The sequence below is a fragment of the Lissotriton helveticus genome, chromosome 10, assembly GCF_964261635.1.
Source record: "Lissotriton helveticus chromosome 10, aLisHel1.1, whole genome shotgun sequence".
Classification (NCBI taxonomy): Eukaryota; Metazoa; Chordata; class Amphibia; order Caudata; family Salamandridae; genus Lissotriton; species Lissotriton helveticus.
Window position 1 is genome coordinate 254847877 of NC_136071.1, and position 21741 is coordinate 254869617.

The 21741-nt window shown below is 45.8% G+C and overlaps 1 protein-coding gene across 1 annotated transcript in view; it reads right to left on the bottom strand.

The window, feature by feature from the left end:
* Window positions 1-854: 854 nt before the first annotated feature.
* Window positions 855-21741, bottom strand: part of OXSR1 (oxidative stress responsive kinase 1) — a 633421-nt gene continuing 612534 nt past the window's right edge. Inside the window, exon 18 of the mRNA XM_078665259.1 lies at window positions 855-4057. Within this exon, the coding sequence (XP_078521385.1) occupies window positions 3983-4057 (75 nt within the window). The 3' untranslated portion in view covers window positions 855-3982. The remainder of the gene's footprint in view (window positions 4058-21741) is intronic.

The following is a 21741-nucleotide window of genomic DNA, read 5'->3' on the forward strand; positions in this document are numbered from 1 at the left end:
CAGTCAAGCTAAGTACCGAGGCAAAGCTCTGGTTAAGGTGCCATTGGCATGTCTTCTTAAATCCAAAACTTGCATTACTGCATATTTTTGAGATCCTCCATACCAATACATAGAAATCATTTATTAACCTGAACTAATTGCGGTCCATCGGGATACTGATCAAAACTGGCACAATGCTACAGCACCACATATTGGCAACAGGGTTCAAGGATTGAATAAGATAATGATTTGGGAGACACCTCTCCATGAGGCCCATCGTTGACCTCTTAAACACAAGGAGAATTGTGGTCCTGGCAGACCCATATTGATGGGGTAGGAGCAGATGCCCAGCAGATGCCCAAGGGTCTTCTGACAGTACCTCAGAGGAATGGCAAACTGACAGTAAAGGTGGTGGTCCTTTTGCAGAGCTTCAGTAGTTTATACCACTGCCATAAACATATGGTCAGCCAGCCTAAGGATGATCCCGTGTGCAGTTTCTATATAGTAATCCCTATTTATTAGATGAAAAGAAGACCATCACTGTTATGCCATATAACAGTTGTGTTCTTCACATCTCATGATATTAAACGGAGTTAACTTTCTTGCAATGACAAGCCTGTTGAGTATGTTTGGGACTATTCTTGTGATGGCCTTGTAGGATATACATACACATTACTGAAACAATTGACAAAAAATAGGTACAGTTCTAGTAATTTATGTTCCTCAACACATTGTCTTTATTTCCAATTGCAACAAGATTTTCTTTGGAACACAATTTGGCACAGTTATGCTCTAAATGGATAAAATGTCTACTGAACCCGGTCTATTGTAATCCAAGCTTAAAAAGAGAGAAATAATACTGCAATACAACAATGGACAGTTTGCTCTTTATTGATTAAAAATAATTAGGAGAAACATGCAGTAAAATACAAAGTCAAAAAAGGAAAAATGGCAGAATATTTTACATCCTTTATTATAATCTACATTACACCAGGCAGTGTAACACTGGTCTTGCATACCATTTGCATCACATTATGAAATGGCCTCAGAACATAGGTAGCAATACACCACTAATGAACACTGGACAGAGAACGCCAATACTATCCAGAAAAAATAGAATGCATTTTAATAAACACCTTAGTTTTCAGCCATTTCACAATCCATTTGAAATGGTAGGAGGCAAGGGTGAACTCAGTTATTTCACCTCTTTAGTGACTGAAAAAGTGGAGACTTTCGCTTTCCACCTCACACATCATCCATGCCTTGCATTAACGCCTTCAACAAATGTGCAGATAAACCATTCATTGCTTAAGTATTCACTTACACAAACCAGCTCTAGGGGCAAAGCTAGAGGTTACTAAAATGAACATGTTTGTATTGTTAAACAAATCATAGTGTGTAATGAACAGCATTGGCACTTGTACCTCTGATTTCATAAGAAAATATCAAGCACTGTAGTTACATAAAAAGGGTTTTGGTTAGCTACCATATGTCAGGCCCTACATATCTAAGCCACGTGATATTTTCACTCATACTGGACACAGACCAGTGTTAAAAACAGGTGGTCAAGTGTACCAGAAACAAAACAGACAAGGATAGGCAAGGCATTACTTCACTTGAACAGATGCGGCCTTTCAACATTTCCTATAACTTCAGCCCAAAGTAGCACATGAGTATATGCCATGCGAGGCAGTGAAGGTAATACTGAACTCTGGACTGACTAGCTCTCAGATGAAACATTTTAATTAGACCCTTCTGTAGAGAGGGCATAGGCTTTGCATGTCTACTCACGCAATGCTCTTAAGCGCACACTGGGCATCAACAAAAGCTAAGAATCACAAGAAAGCATGCTCCAAACAGGGATGATGGTAACGTTCAGATGGGTCTCTCAATGAAATAAAGTTGCTTCAATCTTTCAGTTGTTTCACAGTGCTGCAAAAAATAATTAAGGTGTCTAACAGAACGCTTCAATCATGGTACACTGATGCATAACAAACAACATTTACCAACTAACTACAGGTGTAAGAGATGGTGTTACACTTTGACAGCATCAGCAAAGCATTCACCTTGCTTTTTACCCACTCTATCTTTTGAATTCTTTTCATCTACAAGAACATGCTCAAAACGTTGTAATTTCCGCTTTTAGAATACTTCAAGAAATCTCATTTGGAAGGTATCTAATATTTACTTGACGATTCAAAATACCTGTGGTATAAAAAATATGCACAATTCAGGAAACTCCCGAAGGGGCTCAGAGAAAATATATAAATATATATTATTTAAAGACTTAGAAAGAAATAATATGCCCAATTTTCCCATTGTAACACTTACATTTGAAAATGGACTGTATCTATATGGAAACAAAAAAAATCCTATTTATATGTTAAATTACCTCCTAATGCTTTTTTATAAAATAGTTCAAAGCTAGTTGCACACGTCAAGGCCAACTGTGAGACAGAGTATTTAAAAAGAATTACCACCACTGATTGTTCACATTGTAGTAAATGTGTGTTATTTAAACAAGTGCATGATGTATGTTTAATACAATTTTGTGAAAACCACATACAATTAAGACATAAGGGTGGGATCATCTGCATAGGATCCCAATCAAACAGGATTTTGGTAGCACGTTATTGAAGGACCATAGCCATTTAAACAACATGGCTTGACTCATTTGTGTATAACATCTTTACATTTGCTACTACTTATTGCTATAAAATGGTTGTGGAGAGCTTCCTTGTAGGTTGCAGAGTATCCAATAAATTTGATCGCACTTTCAACATAGTGAATTTCATGAAAGACAAAGGAGCACAATATTTTATTTACCTCTAATAATTTAGTTTTCTTTTGTAATTCGAGCATAATATAAAATAAATACCTGTTGTTTATACTGAAAGAAGGATTACAGAGTAAAATGTTGCATGCATGATAAATTATAATTTTGACGGAAGGAAGCAAATTAAGGGTGTTGGCTTTCAAGTAATTTTGATATACTGAACAGACTAAAAACCTCATGGAATAGTTTATGGTTTATTATGCTTTGTTAAATGTTTGAAGTGACTCTTTCAATGATATGTATGACGGATTTCCACTTCAAAGGTATGTGCATAACTAAATAAAACACGTCTTAAATCCAATATTAACTTTGTTTAGTAGTTTTCCTCTAGTTAGCCGAAACAGTAAATTGGAGGGTCAAATGCACAACATTACACTCAACATATGACTTGCCTCTTTTCACCTGAAAGCAGAAATTTGCAGACCCATATTTTCTAGTCCTTTCCCAGACTATCTGGTATAGGGTCCTAATCTATTGTACTTTAAGTTTGCACACTTCATGCTATTGGTAAACATAATTCAAAGAGTCCCTTCCAATAATGTTAGTGAACAACAAAATAACTTGCTGTACTAATATAACTTAGTGCCTTCTAGGAATAAGTTATCACTATTACTGAGATATGGAAGTTCTTAATATCACTGGGATTTTATTATTCTTCATAACAGCGGACAAAGTGAAAAAAACAGAGCTACAGTGTTTCAGACAACTTTACATTACAATTTCAGCTAAAAATCTGAGATGACAGGAAAGTTGTTCTGCTGATCTTTTTTATTTGCAGTTCAAGGTTAATGTAAGCCATTGAAACCACATTACAGGAATTAACATTTGAATAGTGGTGGGATCCCGGTTGGATGTTCAGTAGTATTCTTCTAATGTAAAGGAATAACAAGCAAGGGTGACATGCATTTGCCAGTGTGTATTCTGCTTGTTTGACATGAAACACATTCCAACGTTTAATTACCAATCACTCCTTATTTACAAAAAATGGTTTACTTTTGGAGTAACTTTGAGTTACACTGTAAGCTTGTGAGTCTGTTTGAGAAATGCTACAGCTCCTTGTTTGGGGCCGAAGTTCAATTCTTTGGCAGAAGTGGTTTCTTTAGGCCAACAGAAGTGTCATAAAGATGAACGTGTGGATTCTCATAGGGCCATCTTGTGCTCTGGGATTTAGCTGATGCTGAGCTGTGCAAATCCTATAAGTTTACCATCATCTGGGATATCGGAGCCCTCAACACCAGATGCCTGTGTAAGATAAAAATGAATTCAGGGTATTACATTTCACAAACTCATCAAAACAGCATGTAACCAAAAAGGTGGAAAAGGACAAGTTACTTACCTGTAATCCTAGTTCTCTTCCAGGGGTATACTCATCAAAGTCATGAGCAGTGAATTCTGCCCGCCCACGTGCGGGATCCCAGAGCATACAGCAATATTATGACGAAACGCGTTGTGCTGCTAGCGCAGATGGAGGACTCATCTAAATACAGAAATCTGCACTTTACCTGTGGTCCGTGCTTTGATCTGAGAAGCAGTGGGAGTTTTCTGGATACATACATATACATACATACATACATACATATACATACATACATACATACCTACATATATATATATATATATATATATATATATATATATATATATATATATACATACATATACATGTACATACATATACAGGTGTATGCCCAGATCATAAAGTATATAAAACTTACAACACCATACACCTACATATGTATGCATACCTACATATAAGTACATATGCAGCCATATCAAAAAATCTAAAAACAGATAGGGCAAACAGACACAATTACATCAGTTTTGCTTTGTATAACAATACGTCTCTCAAGACTTGCAATAGAGACCATACACTATAATGGTTTCATAAAAGAATACTTTATTTACCAAAACAAAGAAAGGCAGGTAATTGCAGGCAGTTTGGCCCAAAGGCTGCATAAGAATAACTGTCTTAGTACAGAAAAGACAAGTGGCACTTTGCCTTTAAGGCTTACAAGAATCTGAGCACTTTGCCTTTAGGAACCTCAGGGAGCACTCTGCTCCCAGCATGCCCCACAGGCGACAGTTAGGTCAGTTCTTTTTTTTTATTTTTTTTTTTTTAAAACCTTTATTGTGCACAAAAAGAGAGAACAAATACGGGCCTACAACCAGCAGGCCGGCCACGAAACTTCAAGCACATGTGCGAGCAATGCGGTTTCACAGCGGCAACAGGCAAGATAGCAGCAATCTGTAGCAGTTACACTGAATGGAGTCATGTCGCCAAGGAGAAGGAGTATTGAAGGTTAAATTTTAAAGTTTTGAAGAAATATAAATCAGTGAAGAATAAAATCAAGAAGAACTGAGTCCGGACATTAGCTTTACAACATGAGCAGGCAGCAGCAATTAGAACAACATTAGTAAGAACACCCCGTCAATATGGCAGTACCATACAAAACAATAAGAGCTGCAGTTCACATGTACGTACTACCCTCAGCGCCACCTACTCCCCACTGACCCCTAACGCAGACCCAGAACAGAAAGCAGAACAAGAAAGCGCAGAAATTAGAAAAATAAGGCCCATAGAAACTAAAAGAAAAATAAATCTACCCCCCCACCCTGCAACAATCCGGAGGCTACGGCCTACCCCCCCCCCGGCAAAGTGCCTGTCGCCCAGTAAAGAAACCCGAAATACAGAGGAAGAATAGAAAAGAAAGAAGAAAGATAAGAAAAGAAAGTCATCACACTTGAAGCATCGGGAGGAAGAAAAGAACAAGCTAGTCTACCACTCCCGAAAAAGAAAGGAAACGGGGGAGGAGGAGCCCTAATACTAACAAAATTCCCGGACCCCCAGCTATGTATAGCCCCCTGCACTGAGTGAAGCAATAATATCGAAAAGTACACCACCAAATGAAAAATTGAATCAGATACACCCGGGACCCCGAGCCGGTACTTGAATGATCACCCCGTCCATATGGGCAATAACAGGATACACCCAGTTCTACCCCACGTACGAAATCGCCAGGATGAGCAACAGTAGCAGAACAAATGTGGGGGGCTACGACCATTACATTCGCCAGAGATGCGGCACAGTCCGATACATAACAGCTGGTCCAACAAGAGCGAAGCCCCGAAGACCTCCAGCTCTGATCAGGTCGCAAGCGACCACTACAGCATGACGCCCAGCAAAAGCCCTCCCCAGTCAGGACAAAGGGACAAGATGGCCGCCGTAACGAGAGTGCAGAGAAAGGAGAGCAAGATGGACGCTACCCTAAACAAATAACACCCATGTCACAACAAGCTTCCAGGACCAGCAAACAGGAACCAAAGAAAACGTGGCGGAGGCGATAGCCAGCAATTAATTAGGGTAGCCAGTGTATAATGCCGACTGTGCCATTGACAAAGGTCGCAGCACCCGAAGGATGCCTTCATTGGAAAGCAAAACAACCACTAGCTATAATAGAGACAGACGGGGGAGAACAGTCTACATCGTAAACATAAGCCATGCAGCCAGTACGTACCCCATTCTAACCCCAATCCCCACCCGGCAAGACAGTGACACAACCAGGAACCCGCCCAACCCTGTCCCGATCTCAGGAGCACCCCCGATCCCAGCCCTCGATCAACTAGCAGCAGTCGATGAAACTGGACATAAAAACAATCCCAAACCCGGCCCAACCAGCCAAGAAGCAGGTACTAAGGAAATCAGCCCAGCCCTGACCCAAACGTGGATAAACCCCCGGACATGCTCCCCGAAAGAAGCTCGCCCACTGCAGAACAAAGAAGCAACATGGCAAGAGAAAAACGAAAGTGCAGTGAGACCACAAAATGGCCGTCAAAAGTCACCAGGAATTCCGTCGACTGTAGCATGGAGATCCGCGTGGGGGGTCATTGCATGTAAAACGCTACCAGTATATCAACCAGCGCGCCAGTCCGGGTCTCAGCCAGCCAGTCAGTCAGAACCAGTGAGAGAGACAGCATCAACCTTGTCCTGAACGTCGAAACCCCAGCAGGCTTGGCCACCGCTGTGAGCGCACTGCAGGCAGGACAAAGGAGGAAAATGGCCGCCCTCGGCATGGAAGAAACGGAAAAAGAAGAAGGGAGTGTCCCCAGTCGGCAGCCAGAGTAGCATCCAGGGTGGCGGGCTCTATTTTTTCCGCAGGATGGCTCACACTCCGATTGTGAAGAAAAGACGATGGCAGCATTCTCGCAGGCAAAGTCTCAGTAGTAAGAATGGAGGGATACTTTGTAGCTGTAGTCTCGTCAGTAGGGAAACACTCGACACTGTAGCCAGGGACAAGGCCGATCTCCGTGTGCACACGTTGCAACATTGTATCCATCTCGGGAGCAGTGAGAGGCAGCAAAGGGTCAGCCAGCCGCGATTGCCCCATGTCATGGGCAGCGCTGTCGATCTTCCGTGCCAGCTCTCGAGCAGTCCTGCGCCATATCGCCCGTAGATCCACAAGCGCCATCATGATATCTCTATAAGTCAGGACACTCCGCGGTACTGGCCGGTCAGCTCCGCTCAATGACACCCCCAGTGTAGTCTCAAGCCCCAGGGCAGGCAGGGCAGCAAGTACTGAAGACAGGGGATCAGCCACTCCGTCGTTTCGATAGGCAGGCGCCATTACCACCCCTTCAGGCAGCCTACAATGGAGGGAGGGGGGGGCCGACTCCGGTACCTAATGAAGCAGGAGTTAGAGCCACCAGATGTAGCGCGGCTCGCAGTCCGGGGGCTGCGCGAGTGAAAGCCCTTCCGCTGGCCGTTGGTGCAAGCGTCTCACGGCGGAGAAAGCGCTTTAAGATGGAGTCCGCTCCGATGGCCCGTCTCGGAACAAAGAAAGGCTTCGCCTGCATAGACCCAGCCCCACAATTAGACACTCCGCCGTTAAATGGGGTCTCGTCTCAGCAGAGAAAGCAAATCCGCTCGTCTCAGCAATCGGTCGCGCTTCGCTCAGGAGCGGCCCCGCTACAGCCCCGCCACAGCTCGTTCCACCTCCCAAGTCCAGCAGCGTCAGGCGGGGAACATCGGAGCAGATCCCAGGGGCAGTGTCGGAGGTCGGCTAACTCCACGAATCCTCCAGCAAATCAGCCTAGAGAGACCTCAGGAGAACGCAGTCATCTCCAGCGCATTCGTGGCTCCGTTGAAATTGGATTCGACCGAGGATAACTAACAGGATTTTAAAGTGAAAAACAGACGGGTCGCGGAGCCGGGGACTCACACGTCCGTCCCGTCCGCCATCTTGGCTCCTCCCTAGGTCAGTTCTTTTTTATAAAGGCGTACTAAAACTGATTTCCATCCTGTACTATCATTGCTCGTCCGGGGAGGCGCGAGGGGTGCTTATGACTTTGATGAGTATACCCCTGGAAGAGAACTAGGATTACAGGAAAGTAACTTATCCTTCTCTTCCAGGGGGTACTCGTCAACAGTCATAAGCAGTGAATAGAATAGCAAGCCCATACCTCACATTTCGCGGACGAGCAATTCTGCACCAGTAATAAAAAGGCAATAATACAGTTGAAAACAGATAATCAACCAAACAGATTCCTCAGGGATGCCCGACCTACTTGAGAATCTGCCTGAGCATCCAATTCTAAGCAGTAACGGTGAGAGAAAGAATGAACCGACCGCCATGTAGCTGCTTTGCAGATTTTGGCTATGGGAATGTTCCTGAGGAGGGCCTTAGTAGAGGCCTTTCCTCTGGTTAAATGTGCTTTAGGCCTTCCCTGAAGACACTTATTAGCCAACTGATAGGCCAAAGAAATGCAGGAGACTGTCCACCTTGAAATTGACCTCTTTGATGCAGCTAAACCTGTGTTAATTCTACCATAATTGACAAATAGTCTGTTGTATAGCACTTTAGGACCCTAGTGTAATTTTCCCGATTCATGCCCTTATATAGGTATAAATCACCATATCCTTATATAGGCATAGAAATCATAACCACATTTAGACATAGCTCATGCCGTCCAAATACGGCATGGCTACTTCTACTAGTTCCGAAAATACACAACGATTTCTTGGAAAACTCTGCTTCAGCAGTTAGGGACTTCCCCTTGCTTGAACATTGATTTGTCCAAGAACTCATGGAGTTTTCAAAGAACTGAGACTTTTTGATGACGTTATTATGTCCAACTTTACGTCAAACTCGGCACCTTCAAGGTATAAATATGCCCACACTTGCCATAGCAAACACACGGTGGTTTGGAGCAGTTCGACTATCTACTTGCCAGACGCATGCTGCTACAGCAAGTGCCGAAGGAAGACGACCTCCAGCAGACGCACTGAGAGAGACGCTGTCTTTTCACTTGCCGAGAAATCCAGCTCCAGCGTTTCCAACCTCCCCTTGCGGGGTGTTGGGAAATCGAATCCTGACACTGACCTCCTTCATTTTAAAACCAAGGTACGGAGCTGGTTAATCCCTTAAGAGAGTTCTTGGTTAGATTCTTGGCAAAAAGAATACTAAACTTATGCTACACCACACTTACTTCTTCCCTCGTACTAGACTTAGGTTAGGTACATCGGGGTAGGCATATTTTAGAAGCACCAGCAGAGTACTTTTTAGCCTTTGTTATTTATGTATGTATTTATCTATGGTCTAGAAGCCATACAATGCTTTTAGAGTATTATTTCATAGTACTCTTCTTGCTGAACGCATTCTACTTTACAGCCAGTATTACGATTGTAGCAGTTCATTTCTTCTGCATGAGAAAGAAGACTGTTCAATAAATACTTTTATTGAAAACTCCCGTCTCTCTATTTCTCTGCACCTCTGGTGAAACAAAGCATGCACGAATGACTGAGTAAAATATCTATCTATTGTTTCCACAACTGAAGATCAGTTTTATCTTGGGGAAACAAAGTTGTCATGTTTATGCTGTCAGAAACGAATCTCTTCTTGTGAATTAGAGAAAGTTTCTAGTGACCTCTGAGCTAGCTGGCATTCACAATTAAGTCTAATATATTCGATAGAGACCTAGTAGATATAAGTCCTACGTCACATCTATAGGATATATTATTCCAATGTGCAGAGCCTATTGGGAATATAGGAACTACACTACAAGTCGGTCCGTTTTTCTTATATCTTTAGTCTTGTCCAGATACAACTTCAACACTCTCTTAAGATCTAAGGAATGTAACACCCTTTCAGGGGGAATAGTAGGATTAGCGAAAAAAGTAGGTAAAGTGATTCCCTGATTAATGTGAAAATCTGAAACCACCTTTGGCAGAAAACTAGGTTGAGTTCTAAGAACTAACCTATTAGAATGAAAACAGTGTAGGGTTCTTTACAGCACAATGCTTGTAACTCGCTGACTCCACGTGCAGACATAATAGCCACCAAGAAGGCCACTTTCTAAGACAAGTGCTGCAGGGAGGACTTGTGTATTGGTTCAAAAGGTGCTCCCATCAGTTTGGTAAGAACCACATTGATCTCCCACGGAGGAGGGGGGGGGCGTGGCCGACAGCCGAGCATGGCAGCTGTGTCTTAACGGAGCTCCGGACAGGGGCTCCTACATCCTGAATAGATTTGACTAACGCTGCACCAAACCTCCCTTAGAAGGGGGTACCGCTGCCCCCTGGATTGGGGGCAAGCATTGATCGGCCCCCGACACTCTCGCTGTCGGATATTGGAGTGTGCGATACTTGATGCCCTCCCGCCGCCTGTGTGATAGAGGCGGCCCTGAAATTGGGAGCCCGCCCGCTGGCTTGGAGGGGCGAGGCTGGCCCTGATGGTGTCCTCCCTGCAGCAGGGGCCGACGGAGGAGGCGTGGGCGACGGGGTGGTACCCTTGAGCCGTTCACCGGAGTAGAAGCGGACCGGACCGAGTAAGGTGGTGAGCGGCAGCCGCGCACTGCGCATAATCCCTGGGGTTGCTTCACGCGAGTCCTGGGAATGCGCTGCGGCCCTTAACGGTCATGCTGACAGACGGGCGCTGCACTAGGTCTGGGGTGCCGCGGCGTACCCTCCCCTGCTGTGCAGACAATTGCAACCAAGAACGGCGCTTATCTTTGTTCATCGGTGCGGTGACAATTGCCATACCAGCCCTGACGCACCTGCTGCCTGAGATTGGGGAGCGCTGGCACCCAGGGCCTACACACCGTCTACGACATCGGATTGGGCCTACCATCTAGGGCACACCTGCTGGTTTTTCGGGCTGGAGCTGACCCGGACGGGGGTCGTACTGCCATAGAGGCCCGGTGGAGGTAGCCTGGGCGGGAGTTGGACCGGGTGAGGTCGTAAGCCACTGCGGTGCACGGCGGAGGGGCCCCCGGGACAGATTCACGCAGGTCCCTGGGTGAAAATTGTGGACTGCTATTAACGCGCTTGGAGCGGGCGCGACCCGGTGGACTGGAGTGCTACAGCGGCCCCCCGCCTGTGCAGGGTTTGTTATGCCGGCGTTACGAGACCCCCCTCACCCCCCCAATAGAGGGGAGCCCACTACATAGCGGATCCAGTGCTGACCTGGAGGGCGCCATTGAGCTGTACTGCCCTGGAAATCCCTGCTGGGACCGTGAAGGCGGTGAGTTGACCCTAATATTTGGGGTGAAGGCATGCACATATGCACAGACCAGTGAAGACCCACTGCATGTTTGACTGGACCTCGCTGGGCCCCTGCTTGACGTGACTCCTGGAACGCCTGGATATTACCCCGGGTGGGGTGCCTACACATGCCGCGCAGAGAGGGCGACTGGGGGGCTAGCGGAGCCCGGATGTCTGAATAGTCGGGGGCAACCAGGACACTGTTATTGAGCAGGGCCTTACTGCTGGTGTGTGCCCCTGGGGATTGCATGGCCCCTCCTGCTGAACTGTAGCGTGGTCGGACCTTGGCTTGCCCCTTCCCCCGAGACGGTGGAACACACCGACGAGCTTCTGCGACCTACCCGGTAGTAATGGGCCGCAACAGAGAGAAACAGGACGCCGGAACCAGCGCAGACTCCACTATGGCACGAGTGGACCTCAGTGGGGTGTTGCAATTGCCCAGCTGTATTCCGCCTACTCCAGAGCAGGAACCGGTGGACAAACTGGACCTTATCTTGCAGGAAGTCAGAGACTCGAGGAAGGCCATCGAACATCAGATTGGTGCTCTCACAACAGGCCTCACACTACTCAAGGCGGATCATGCAAAATTAGCGGACAAGGTGAAAGATAATGCCATGGCCCTGGCAGACCTTTCCCCGCAACAGACTCAACCCACGACAAAGGTGCAGCAGCTACAACAAGTCAACAACCTATTGGACCGCGTGGAGGATGCTGTAGGATGGACAAGACGGAACAACGTCCGTGTCATTGGCCTGCCGGAGCGATGCAAAGGGCGAGATCCGGTGGTGTACATGGAACAGTGGTTCCGTGACCACATCGCTCTAGAAGGGCTTTCCACCCAATACTGCGTGGAACGTGCGCACAGAATACCCACTGGTCAACCTAAACCGGGCACCCCTCCACTGCCACTCATTGTCAGGCTGTTAAATTACAGAGACAGACGCACTGCTACATAAAGCAAGAGAGCTGAGTCAGATCAACTTTGAAAATGCACGAATATCGCTGTACCCGAACTACACGCTTATGGTGCAACGGCAGCGATCTTCTTTCATGGCTGTAAAGAAGAAACTGAGAGCTCTGAACTTCAAATATGTTCTCCTCTTCCCCGCCCGTTTAAAAGTCATCTATGCACACAAGACTTATTTCTTTGAAAGCCCAGAGGACGTCGAAGAATGGTTGGAGGTCACAGACCCCTCAGAAACTGGTGAAAACGCTTCCCAGAGTACTCGGGATGGTTCCAGTCAAGCGGACCGGAGTGTGTCGCAGCAGACGGATACGTGTGAACTCCCGACAGCCTAATCCGACAGCGCAGCAACAGGGTAAGGAGCAAGCACTCATAGTGGCTGCTACTTTCCGACAGCCCGCACCTGTGGAAGATTCGTCCTCTTCTGAAGATCTGAACAAGTCGGACTCTGAGGGTAGCGTGGCTCTCTTTTCCTCTGTGACTCCTCAAACGGTGGATGGACTGTTTGGCTGAAACTGGTATGATGCGGTTCTCTATGTATTGACTGACGATTGGTATGATATCCTTGTTTTATAATGGTATAACACCTGTGAGGTGCAGCGTTGTGTGTGTTGTGTAATGATCTGTTATATACTGTGATCACATTTTATTGAGCCCGGGTTCCATGAGGTTCGGAACTCGTAAATAGGATGGAGCGTGACCCACGCTCTGTAGGCGGCATCAGCGATGTCCCCCAATCGGCGAATGCTATAGCAGCACAGGGTGTAGTTCTGTTTACTGTTTAGTTTAGTGGTCCGGTATAGTTTCTTGACCTGACCGAGTATTGGGGATTTTGGGGAGGGATGCGGTGATATGTGTCTGATGGCCCTGAGAGCACTGCACACAGTCACAAATATGACATGGTCTGATTACGGGACTAATAAGATATCCCAATGCATACACAAAGTCAGTATAACATTGTAACGTGGAACGTTAGGGGACTGGGTTCCATCCAGAAGCGCCATAGAATACACGCCCAGCTATTGCGAAGGATAGCGCAAATAGTATATTTACAAGAATCCTACATGTTACAGCAAGAGGCAGTGAAACTCCGCAAGAAATGGAGAGGTTCACTACTAGCTACTCAGGATATGCCCGGGGGGGTCACAATCTGGATTCGTCATGGGGTACCCTTTACACCACTGGAACACCGAATTGACAAACAGGCACGCTATATATTTATACGTGGGTCCCTGGACGGCCAGGTGGTGGTACTGGGCAGCGTATATGCGCCAAAGACCGATCAGGAACATTTCCTTACCACCCTGAACCTGCAACACGATTATGGATATCTTCTTAGATAGGTCACATCCCCTTCTAAATGGGGTGGGCGTCACTAAACTAGCAAAGGCAAAGTGTGCATAGGCGGCCGGTTGGGCTCTGTGTGATGTGTGGAGGATGAGACACCCGACGCACAGAGAATATTCGTTTTATTCTCGGCTTCACATGCTGCACACCAGGATAGATAGGATCTATTGCTTTAATAGTATCGCAATGCAGGTCACACACACACTACTTATCTCGCCAAAACGTTTTCGGACCACAACCCGTTGGAGATAACTATTACAATGGGCAGGATATCTACTCCAGTACCCACCTGGAGAATATGGCCATAACTGTTAGAGGAAACAGTGTTCCGTTCCGCAACGGCCGACACTATTACACATTACTTTTTAGAAAACAGCAACACAGCTTCTAGTGACTTGATTGAATGGGATGCCTTTGAGGCGGTAATACGTGGTAGGGCCATCGGTGCAACTGTGGGTGTTCGACAAGAGGTTAATAATTCCCTCATGGAAACAGAACGCAAGATGGGTTGCCTAGAACAGGAGGCGGCGCGTGATAGGGAGAAACAGGGGCCACTCCAGGAAATCTGTATACAACACGCGGAGTTACTTGAATCACTTCGCAAAATAGATTGTCAGCAATACACGCAAAGAACCCACACTGAAGCAGACAAATCAGGGGCGTTGTTGGCAAAACTAATAAAGGATGACCCCCCCGGCCAGGGTGATTAGTGGGGTTACTACCTTGGAGGGTAGTACAGCGCACATACAACATGACATTAACACAGCCTTCTATCACTACTATGCTATACTTTACGGCAACCCCAAGGATCATTTGACCACACAGATGGATGCCTTCCTAAATACACTGACGTACCCACGACTGGCCCGGATGTACTCAAAGGTCTTTCAGGCCCGGTTACTAAAGCTGAAATAAAAACAGCAATCAAAGGATTTCCCCGAAATAAAACCCCTGGATTAGACGGGCTGCCTGCAGAATTTTAGGACATCTATGGAGATTCACTTATACCCCACTTGGAACTCCTGTATTAAATGATTTTAGAGAAAGGTGAATTGCCGCTGACAACAGCACAAGCACTGACAGTCATGCTCCCAAAACCGGGCAGGGACCCCACTGACCTAGCGTGCTACCGCCCACTGTCGCTCCTGGCAACGGAATACAAAATTCTTAGCAAAATACTAGCAAATAGGCTCCCACCACTCCTGCATACATTAATACATATAGATCAGACGGGTTTCTTACCGGCCCGTAGCACATCTTTGAACACCAGGAGACTGCACTCCCTACTGTCGGCCATCCCATCACACTACACTCATGCTGGATGCGTATCGCTAGACCTCCGACAGGCGTTTGACACGCTGAACTGGGAATATTTGTTTAAAGCACTGGGCAAATTTGGGCTACTGGATGATTATCTAAAATGGCTCCAGCTGTTATACTAGGCTCCTACGGCTCGGGTCCGCACTGGGGGCCATATTTCAGCTGCTTATCCGATTTTTCGAGGAACAAGGCAGGGGTGCCCATTATCGCCACTCTTATTTAAACTGACGCTGGAGCCCCTGGCTACTAAACTGCGAGCGGAGGCTCAGGAACTGGGTATCCCGATCGGACCCACCGTAAACCTTTTTTCAGCATACGCAGACAACATAATTCTATATGTTAAAGATCTCCGATCTGACTTAACGCCTATGGCGGAGATATTTGCTGTATTTGAAACTATATCAGGGCTGGCCATTAACCCGGTGAAATCTCATGCCTTTTTTTCCCGTGAGCAGACGACCCCCATGATAATTCCGTTTGGACCAGTGGCGATACAAGTTGCACCACAGACATTCAAATACCTGGGAATACAGATATACCGGACTCCCACTGATTTACTGGATGGCAACTTACACAAGGCAATTAGAGGCCTCCGCGCTAGTATTGCCTTCTGGATTACGTTGCCGCTATCGGTGATAGGTAGGATAGCCATTACAAAAATGGTCGTCCTCCCAAGACTACTCTATTACTTTACAAACCTACCGATAGTGCTCCCACAATGCACTTTCAAACTTTTAAACACTTTACTAATTGATCTAATCTGGGGAACCGGCAGACGGAGGATTAGCCTCAAGAGGCTCCAACTTGGCACCGACAAAGGGGGACTCGGGGTTCCTGACCTTAGGGCCTACTATTACGCCTGCCAATTACAGTGGCTCTCCTTTTGGATGGCAGGACGTAATCTCCAGGAGATAGGTTACACTGAGCGTGACGTAGCGGCGGGAGCCTTGCATACGCTGTTGCTACCGCGTTGTAAACTCCCCCAACAGCTCCCTACTTTACTGCGCATTGCATTACAATGCTGGAAAGCGGCACTCCTCTACACGAACACACCCCCTGCCTATGCAGGTAACATTCCCCTAGTGGGCATACCACTGGCAACTGGACGTATAACACCACACCATTGCCCCCTGGAAGGACGCAGGAGTTAGCACAGTATCAGACCTATTTCATGAGGGACAATTGCTAGATTACCACAACTTTGTCAGGAACACGGGAGTACCAGACCATCTGTACCTCCTGCATGCGGCCGTGACGCAGTATGTGGAAACACAGTGGGCCCTGCTTAGACAAGAACCAGCTACACATGAATTATGTTACATTACATGGGACGGGGCAGGCACTTGGTGAAATGGCTATACATGGGGATTCGGGCACATGCTGGAATATCCCTCTCCCAATTGCAAGATGCTTGGTCGGAAGACGTCGGATGGTTCTTAGAAGGGAAGGAGTGGGGGAAAATCATCGTACGCCCTAGGAAAATCACCAGAAACGCTAAATTTAAATTTATCCAAACCATGGTACTTCACAGGGCCCACAACGCTTAGACAAAATGTTCCCGCAAACTCAGCACCACTGCCCCAGATAAAATGTGGATGGGGCTGGTATAGCACATATGTTGTTGACCTGCCCTCACCTAAGGGCTTTCTGGGACTCGTACAGAATGCTAATTTCTGCAGTTATATAGAGAGAAATAGCCAATACCATGGAGGAACGTATCCTAGGCTTACATAAGCCCCCCTCGAAGCACAAAGTACAGTACAGATTTGAAAATCTGTCGTTAATTTTAGCAATAAGGGCCATTACCATGCGATGGAAGTCCCAAAAACCACCCCCCCCTCCAGGTGTGGTATGGTGAAGTGATCAGGTGGGGCACGGCAGAAAGTGTGGCACTAAGGCGTGAGGAGGCGAGAGGTCTGCGTAAATCTCCAATAGCGCTGGAGTGGGATACAATGTTACAATCCTTAAAAACACAAGAGGTGGACGTGGACTCGCAGTAAAGTCCACGGACCCCATGAACCTATATAGTACATGTTAACTAAAGATAAGATTATGTGTGTTTTTCTCTCACTGTCTGAACCCTTATAACAAACATCGGAGCACGGGATATGCATCTTTAACTGTTCATGCTATAGTTGATATTAGACTGTATACGTCAGCTGGCCTTGTACGGACAACCATTCTTTTATGTTATTCACATATGCTTGAAGGACTGGAGGGTGGGGGGTGGGAATTCCTGTTGGGGAAGTTCTGTTTTATTACTGCAGACATTGATACTGTGTGCTGACATATACAAGGCCGTCAAGTCGGTCATGCACAATTGGACACTGCCATGTAAATGTTGGGTGTTGAACCTACGACCTATCCTAACCCAGGTACCAGAGTAGATAGAACTGTTGCAAACACCAGTGCAAGATGCATGACAACCTCTCTTGAAACGCATAAGAAGGGAATTTGTATGTAAACGCTATGGTAACTGGGCAGGGGAACCGTTGTGTATGTCTGCGACGAATAGTAATTGTATTGTGCAATTTGAAAAGACTGCTAATAAAACTGTTTACAAAAAAAGAGCTCCCACGGAGGAGAAGGTGCTCGTACTGGTGGATACACCCTTTTCAACCCTTCAAGAAAATCTTTCAGCACTGGCATCTTGAAAAAAGAACCCTGCGTAGGTAACTTCCTATATATGGCGTAACTACTGCTAAGTGTACCTTAATAGATGTAAACTGCAGGCCTGACTTAGCCAGGTATAACAGATACGGCAGAATGACCTGCTCCTGTCCTTTAACCGGGTTGTGACCATTATTCAAGCACCATATGTAGAAACGCTTCCACTTAGCACAGGAAGCCCTGGTAGAAGGTCTCTTAGCTTCTCTAAGGATGTTCATACCGTTCGCTGGCAAGTCTAAGTGTCCATACTGCAAGACTTCAGGAGCCATGCTGTTAGCCTGAGCGAAGAGAGATTGGGGTGAAACACTTTCCCGTGGCTCTTGGACAGCAGGTCCGGACTGCAAGGTAACCTCCGGTGTGGTTCCTCGAAGAGTTGTAGAAGGTCCGGGTACCACCATCGACGCTGCCACTCCGGAGCGATCAGAATCATCCTGGAGTTGGTCTTGTAGAACTTGGTGATCACTGCCGGAATGAGAGGCAGCGGAGGAAAAGCATAGAGTAAGCTCTGAGACCATCTTATCAATAGAGCATTCCCGCTTGAACCTGGTTGGTGAAACCTGGATGCGTAGACGGGGCATTTGGAGTTTGTTGCGTCTGCGAACAAGTCTATGTCCAGAACCCAAATAGAGAACAGGGAATGATCCCTGAGTGGGTAGGACTATACCTATGGCAGTTGCCAAGGTCAATAAAACAATTAATTAACCCAAAACCTGTATGAAAACAAGAGAAACCATGAATCTTCTTTGCTCAAAATTATATTAACCATGTAACATATAAACAAAGATGCATAAACATGAGTTCCATATACAAGTTATTTGTGTATAAGCATTTTAAGTGGATACCATCTCCACCTATAATTTCAAAATTTTCTAAAACAATTCAAAGTAAACAATGGTTTTTGTAGACAATAATTCTGATGGAGAAGAATTTTAGCAGATCTTTGAAGAATCAGCCCAATGTATTTCAGGACCCCGTGGTCCCTTCTTCAGGGCCACATCTGAAAACAACACTAATGTATATTATATGCGTGCGGAGGAAGTTGTCTCAGCAACATTTTTGGTTAAAAGTGACAATAGATATTGCCCAAATTTGTCTGAGTTTAAGTTTTAAACGGTTGTGGTACATGCAAAACCAACATGCAAGTGAAAGTGAATTTGTTCAGGGTTAAAGAGTTCTGAGTAGTGATGCTGTCGCTCACTGTGGTGAATATAAAAGGTCTGTGCATACCGACTAAGAACCATGCGTTGTTAATATAGTTGTCAAGAAAAAAAGTGTTTGAATGCAAGAGTGATATACAGTGTGTAAGAAAGTACCTGCTTCTAAATGTATCCAGACTATCCGTGTAGATGAAAGTCTCGTAAAATAACTAGCAAGAAAAATCTGTAATGGTAAACAACCTCGCGTTACTGGAAACCTGTGTGGAAGGTTGCATCACGCACAATAACCAGGCCGTATCGGATGTTTACCAAAGACAGTCCTCTAAATCTCGTGGGCGAATACGAATGTGGACGCCTGACGAGAGAACAGGTAATGCGGGTAAATGCTGATGTGGATGCCAGTAGCTGAAAACAATAACAGCACATAAAATTGTTACAGAAGTCTCCTATCGTGAGACCCGAAATATCTAAGGCTAAGGCTGAGAAGGGGAGTGCGGACTTACCAAAAAAAACACCAAAATGCAACGGAATGCTGGAAGACATACTCATCCAAACCGTGGTGAACTCGCTTGAAAATCGCACCAGGAGTCGCGGTAAAAATAGGACTGATTAGTCGAGAAATGGATGACGGACTGCTCGATGAGATACCCCGGAATGAAAATGAAAATGGAAGAAAGACTGCTGTCTGTATGTGCAGTCACAAACTCCTGATTAAAGCTCCCTGATAAAACATGTATACGTGAAGGCTGGATACGGTACAGTTGTAAAAGTAGTAAAGAGAATATGGCAATAAACACATATGATGAGAAGTTTATTTCAAAATAAAACTGAAAAAACTAAACGGGGATGCTAGTTGGCCGATCGTGAATAGAATGCAGATGGGTGTGCCGGATGGAATAATATTAGCAATATGCATAAGTGCAATCCCGTGTAAAGTAGAATAGAATGAAATCCCGTAACTGAAGATATGACTATAAATATAACCGTGAAACATGCAGAGGTGCAGAAACTTCCTAATTTGTTGTTAATGTGTCGATGTCTAACCCCTGCCATACTGCACAGTGTGTAGACATTGCATCAACAAAATATCCAACCCCCTTCCAACCAATCTTCGAAAGATATCTTGAGCTACCTCGTTGTTTAGCACCCAGTTGTGCGCTTCTACGAACTCTCTGCTGAGGAAATCTGCTTGGACATTTAGAACGCCCGGCACATGGACCGCTGTGATGGCGAGACGTCTTGCCAGTAACCACTTCCAGATTGCTTGTGCCTCCTGGGACAGAAATCTGGACCTGGTACCTCCCTGCCTGTTCAGATAAAATGTTGTGGTGTTCTCTGCCTGAATCAAGAGAGAGTTGGACTGAAGAGACGGGAAGAACGACTGGAGGGCTAGGTGGACGGCCCTCAATTCCAGTAAGTTAATATGATATCCCCTCTACGTGTCCGACAATAGAGCACCCCAAACCTGTAGGGAGGCGGCTGTAACTATGGTCTAAGTAGAAGTCTCCTAATGTTAGGGAACACCTTTCATTAGATGCAATCCCTTTGTCCACCACCTGATGAAATCCCTGGCAGACTGAGGAAGAGTAATCCTATCCTCCCAGCTGCCTGACACTTGCACCAACTGGTCTTCCAGAGCCTGTTGTAGGGGATGCATGTGCAATCGGGCATTGGGGACTATGAAGAAGCAGGAAGCCATGGACCCCAGGAGAGAGGACACTTCTCTGACTGTCGGATGGTGTGACTGCTGGAGCTCTTGGCATTTCATCCTGATCGATGAAAATCTCTCCACCGAAGAACACACGCTTGCCTCCACGGTGTCCAGTGACGACCCTAGGAAGTGAATATTCTGAGTCGGATTGAGAATCGATTTTTTTAAATTGACTCGTAGACCCAGCTTGTTCATTATTTGGAGACTGTAAGAGAGATGCAACTGAAGAAGGGATGGAGTGGAACTCTTCAGAAGCCAGTCGTCCAGGTATGGGTAAATGAATATTCTTCGCCTGCGTAGAAAAGCTGCCACCATTGCCATGCACTTTGAAAAAGTCTGTGGAGCTGACTTGAGTCCGAATAATAGAACTCAGAACTGATAATGGCGCAGAGCAACCTGAAAACAGAGACATTTCCGATGTTTGATGGACACTGGAATGTGAAAATAGGCGTCTTGCAGATCTATGGAGCACATCCAGTGTCCTTGATGTAATGAGGAAAGATCTGGTGCAGAGCAAGCATCCGAATCTTTTCTTTGCAGATATATCTGTTTAAGATGTTATGGTCTAGAATTGGTCTGTACTCCACTGAAGGACCTCTTTTTGCGACTAGGAAATAGAGAGTATATCCCTTGGCTCCTCTGATGAACTGGAACATACTCTATGGCTTTCTTCCGCAGGAGATGGTTTACCTCCTCATGTAGAATGGGATGACACAAGCGGAGACCTCCACTCGGATGAATCTATGGTGGTGGGGTCTTGAAACGTAGCAGATATCCATTCTTGACAATATTTAACACCCATTTGTTGTTGGTTACACGCTTCCACGCCTCCAGATGACCAGCGATACTTCCTCCTACCGGAGTGGACAACGTGTTTAGAGGAAGAACTCCCTCATTGCTTCGATGTCTGCTTTGAGGTAGAGGACTGCTGTTTATTGTTCCCTCTTCCTCTACCTGGTCTTTGTTGGTGAGAATGAGACCTTTGCTTCTGCTGGTGACCCTGCGACGACCACTGAGAAGTTTGACCTCTCTGCTGGCATGAGCGTTTGTAGTAAGGAGCAAAAACGCCTGCGAAGTTCTTCCTTCTTCTCCAGCCCTACAGCTTTCACTGTGTCCAGTTCACTTTCATCTTCGCCATCTCATTGTCTGCATGGGGACCGAAGAGAGAAGACCCATTGAATGGTAAGATTGGTGATTTTTCGTTGTACCTCTGGCTTAAGG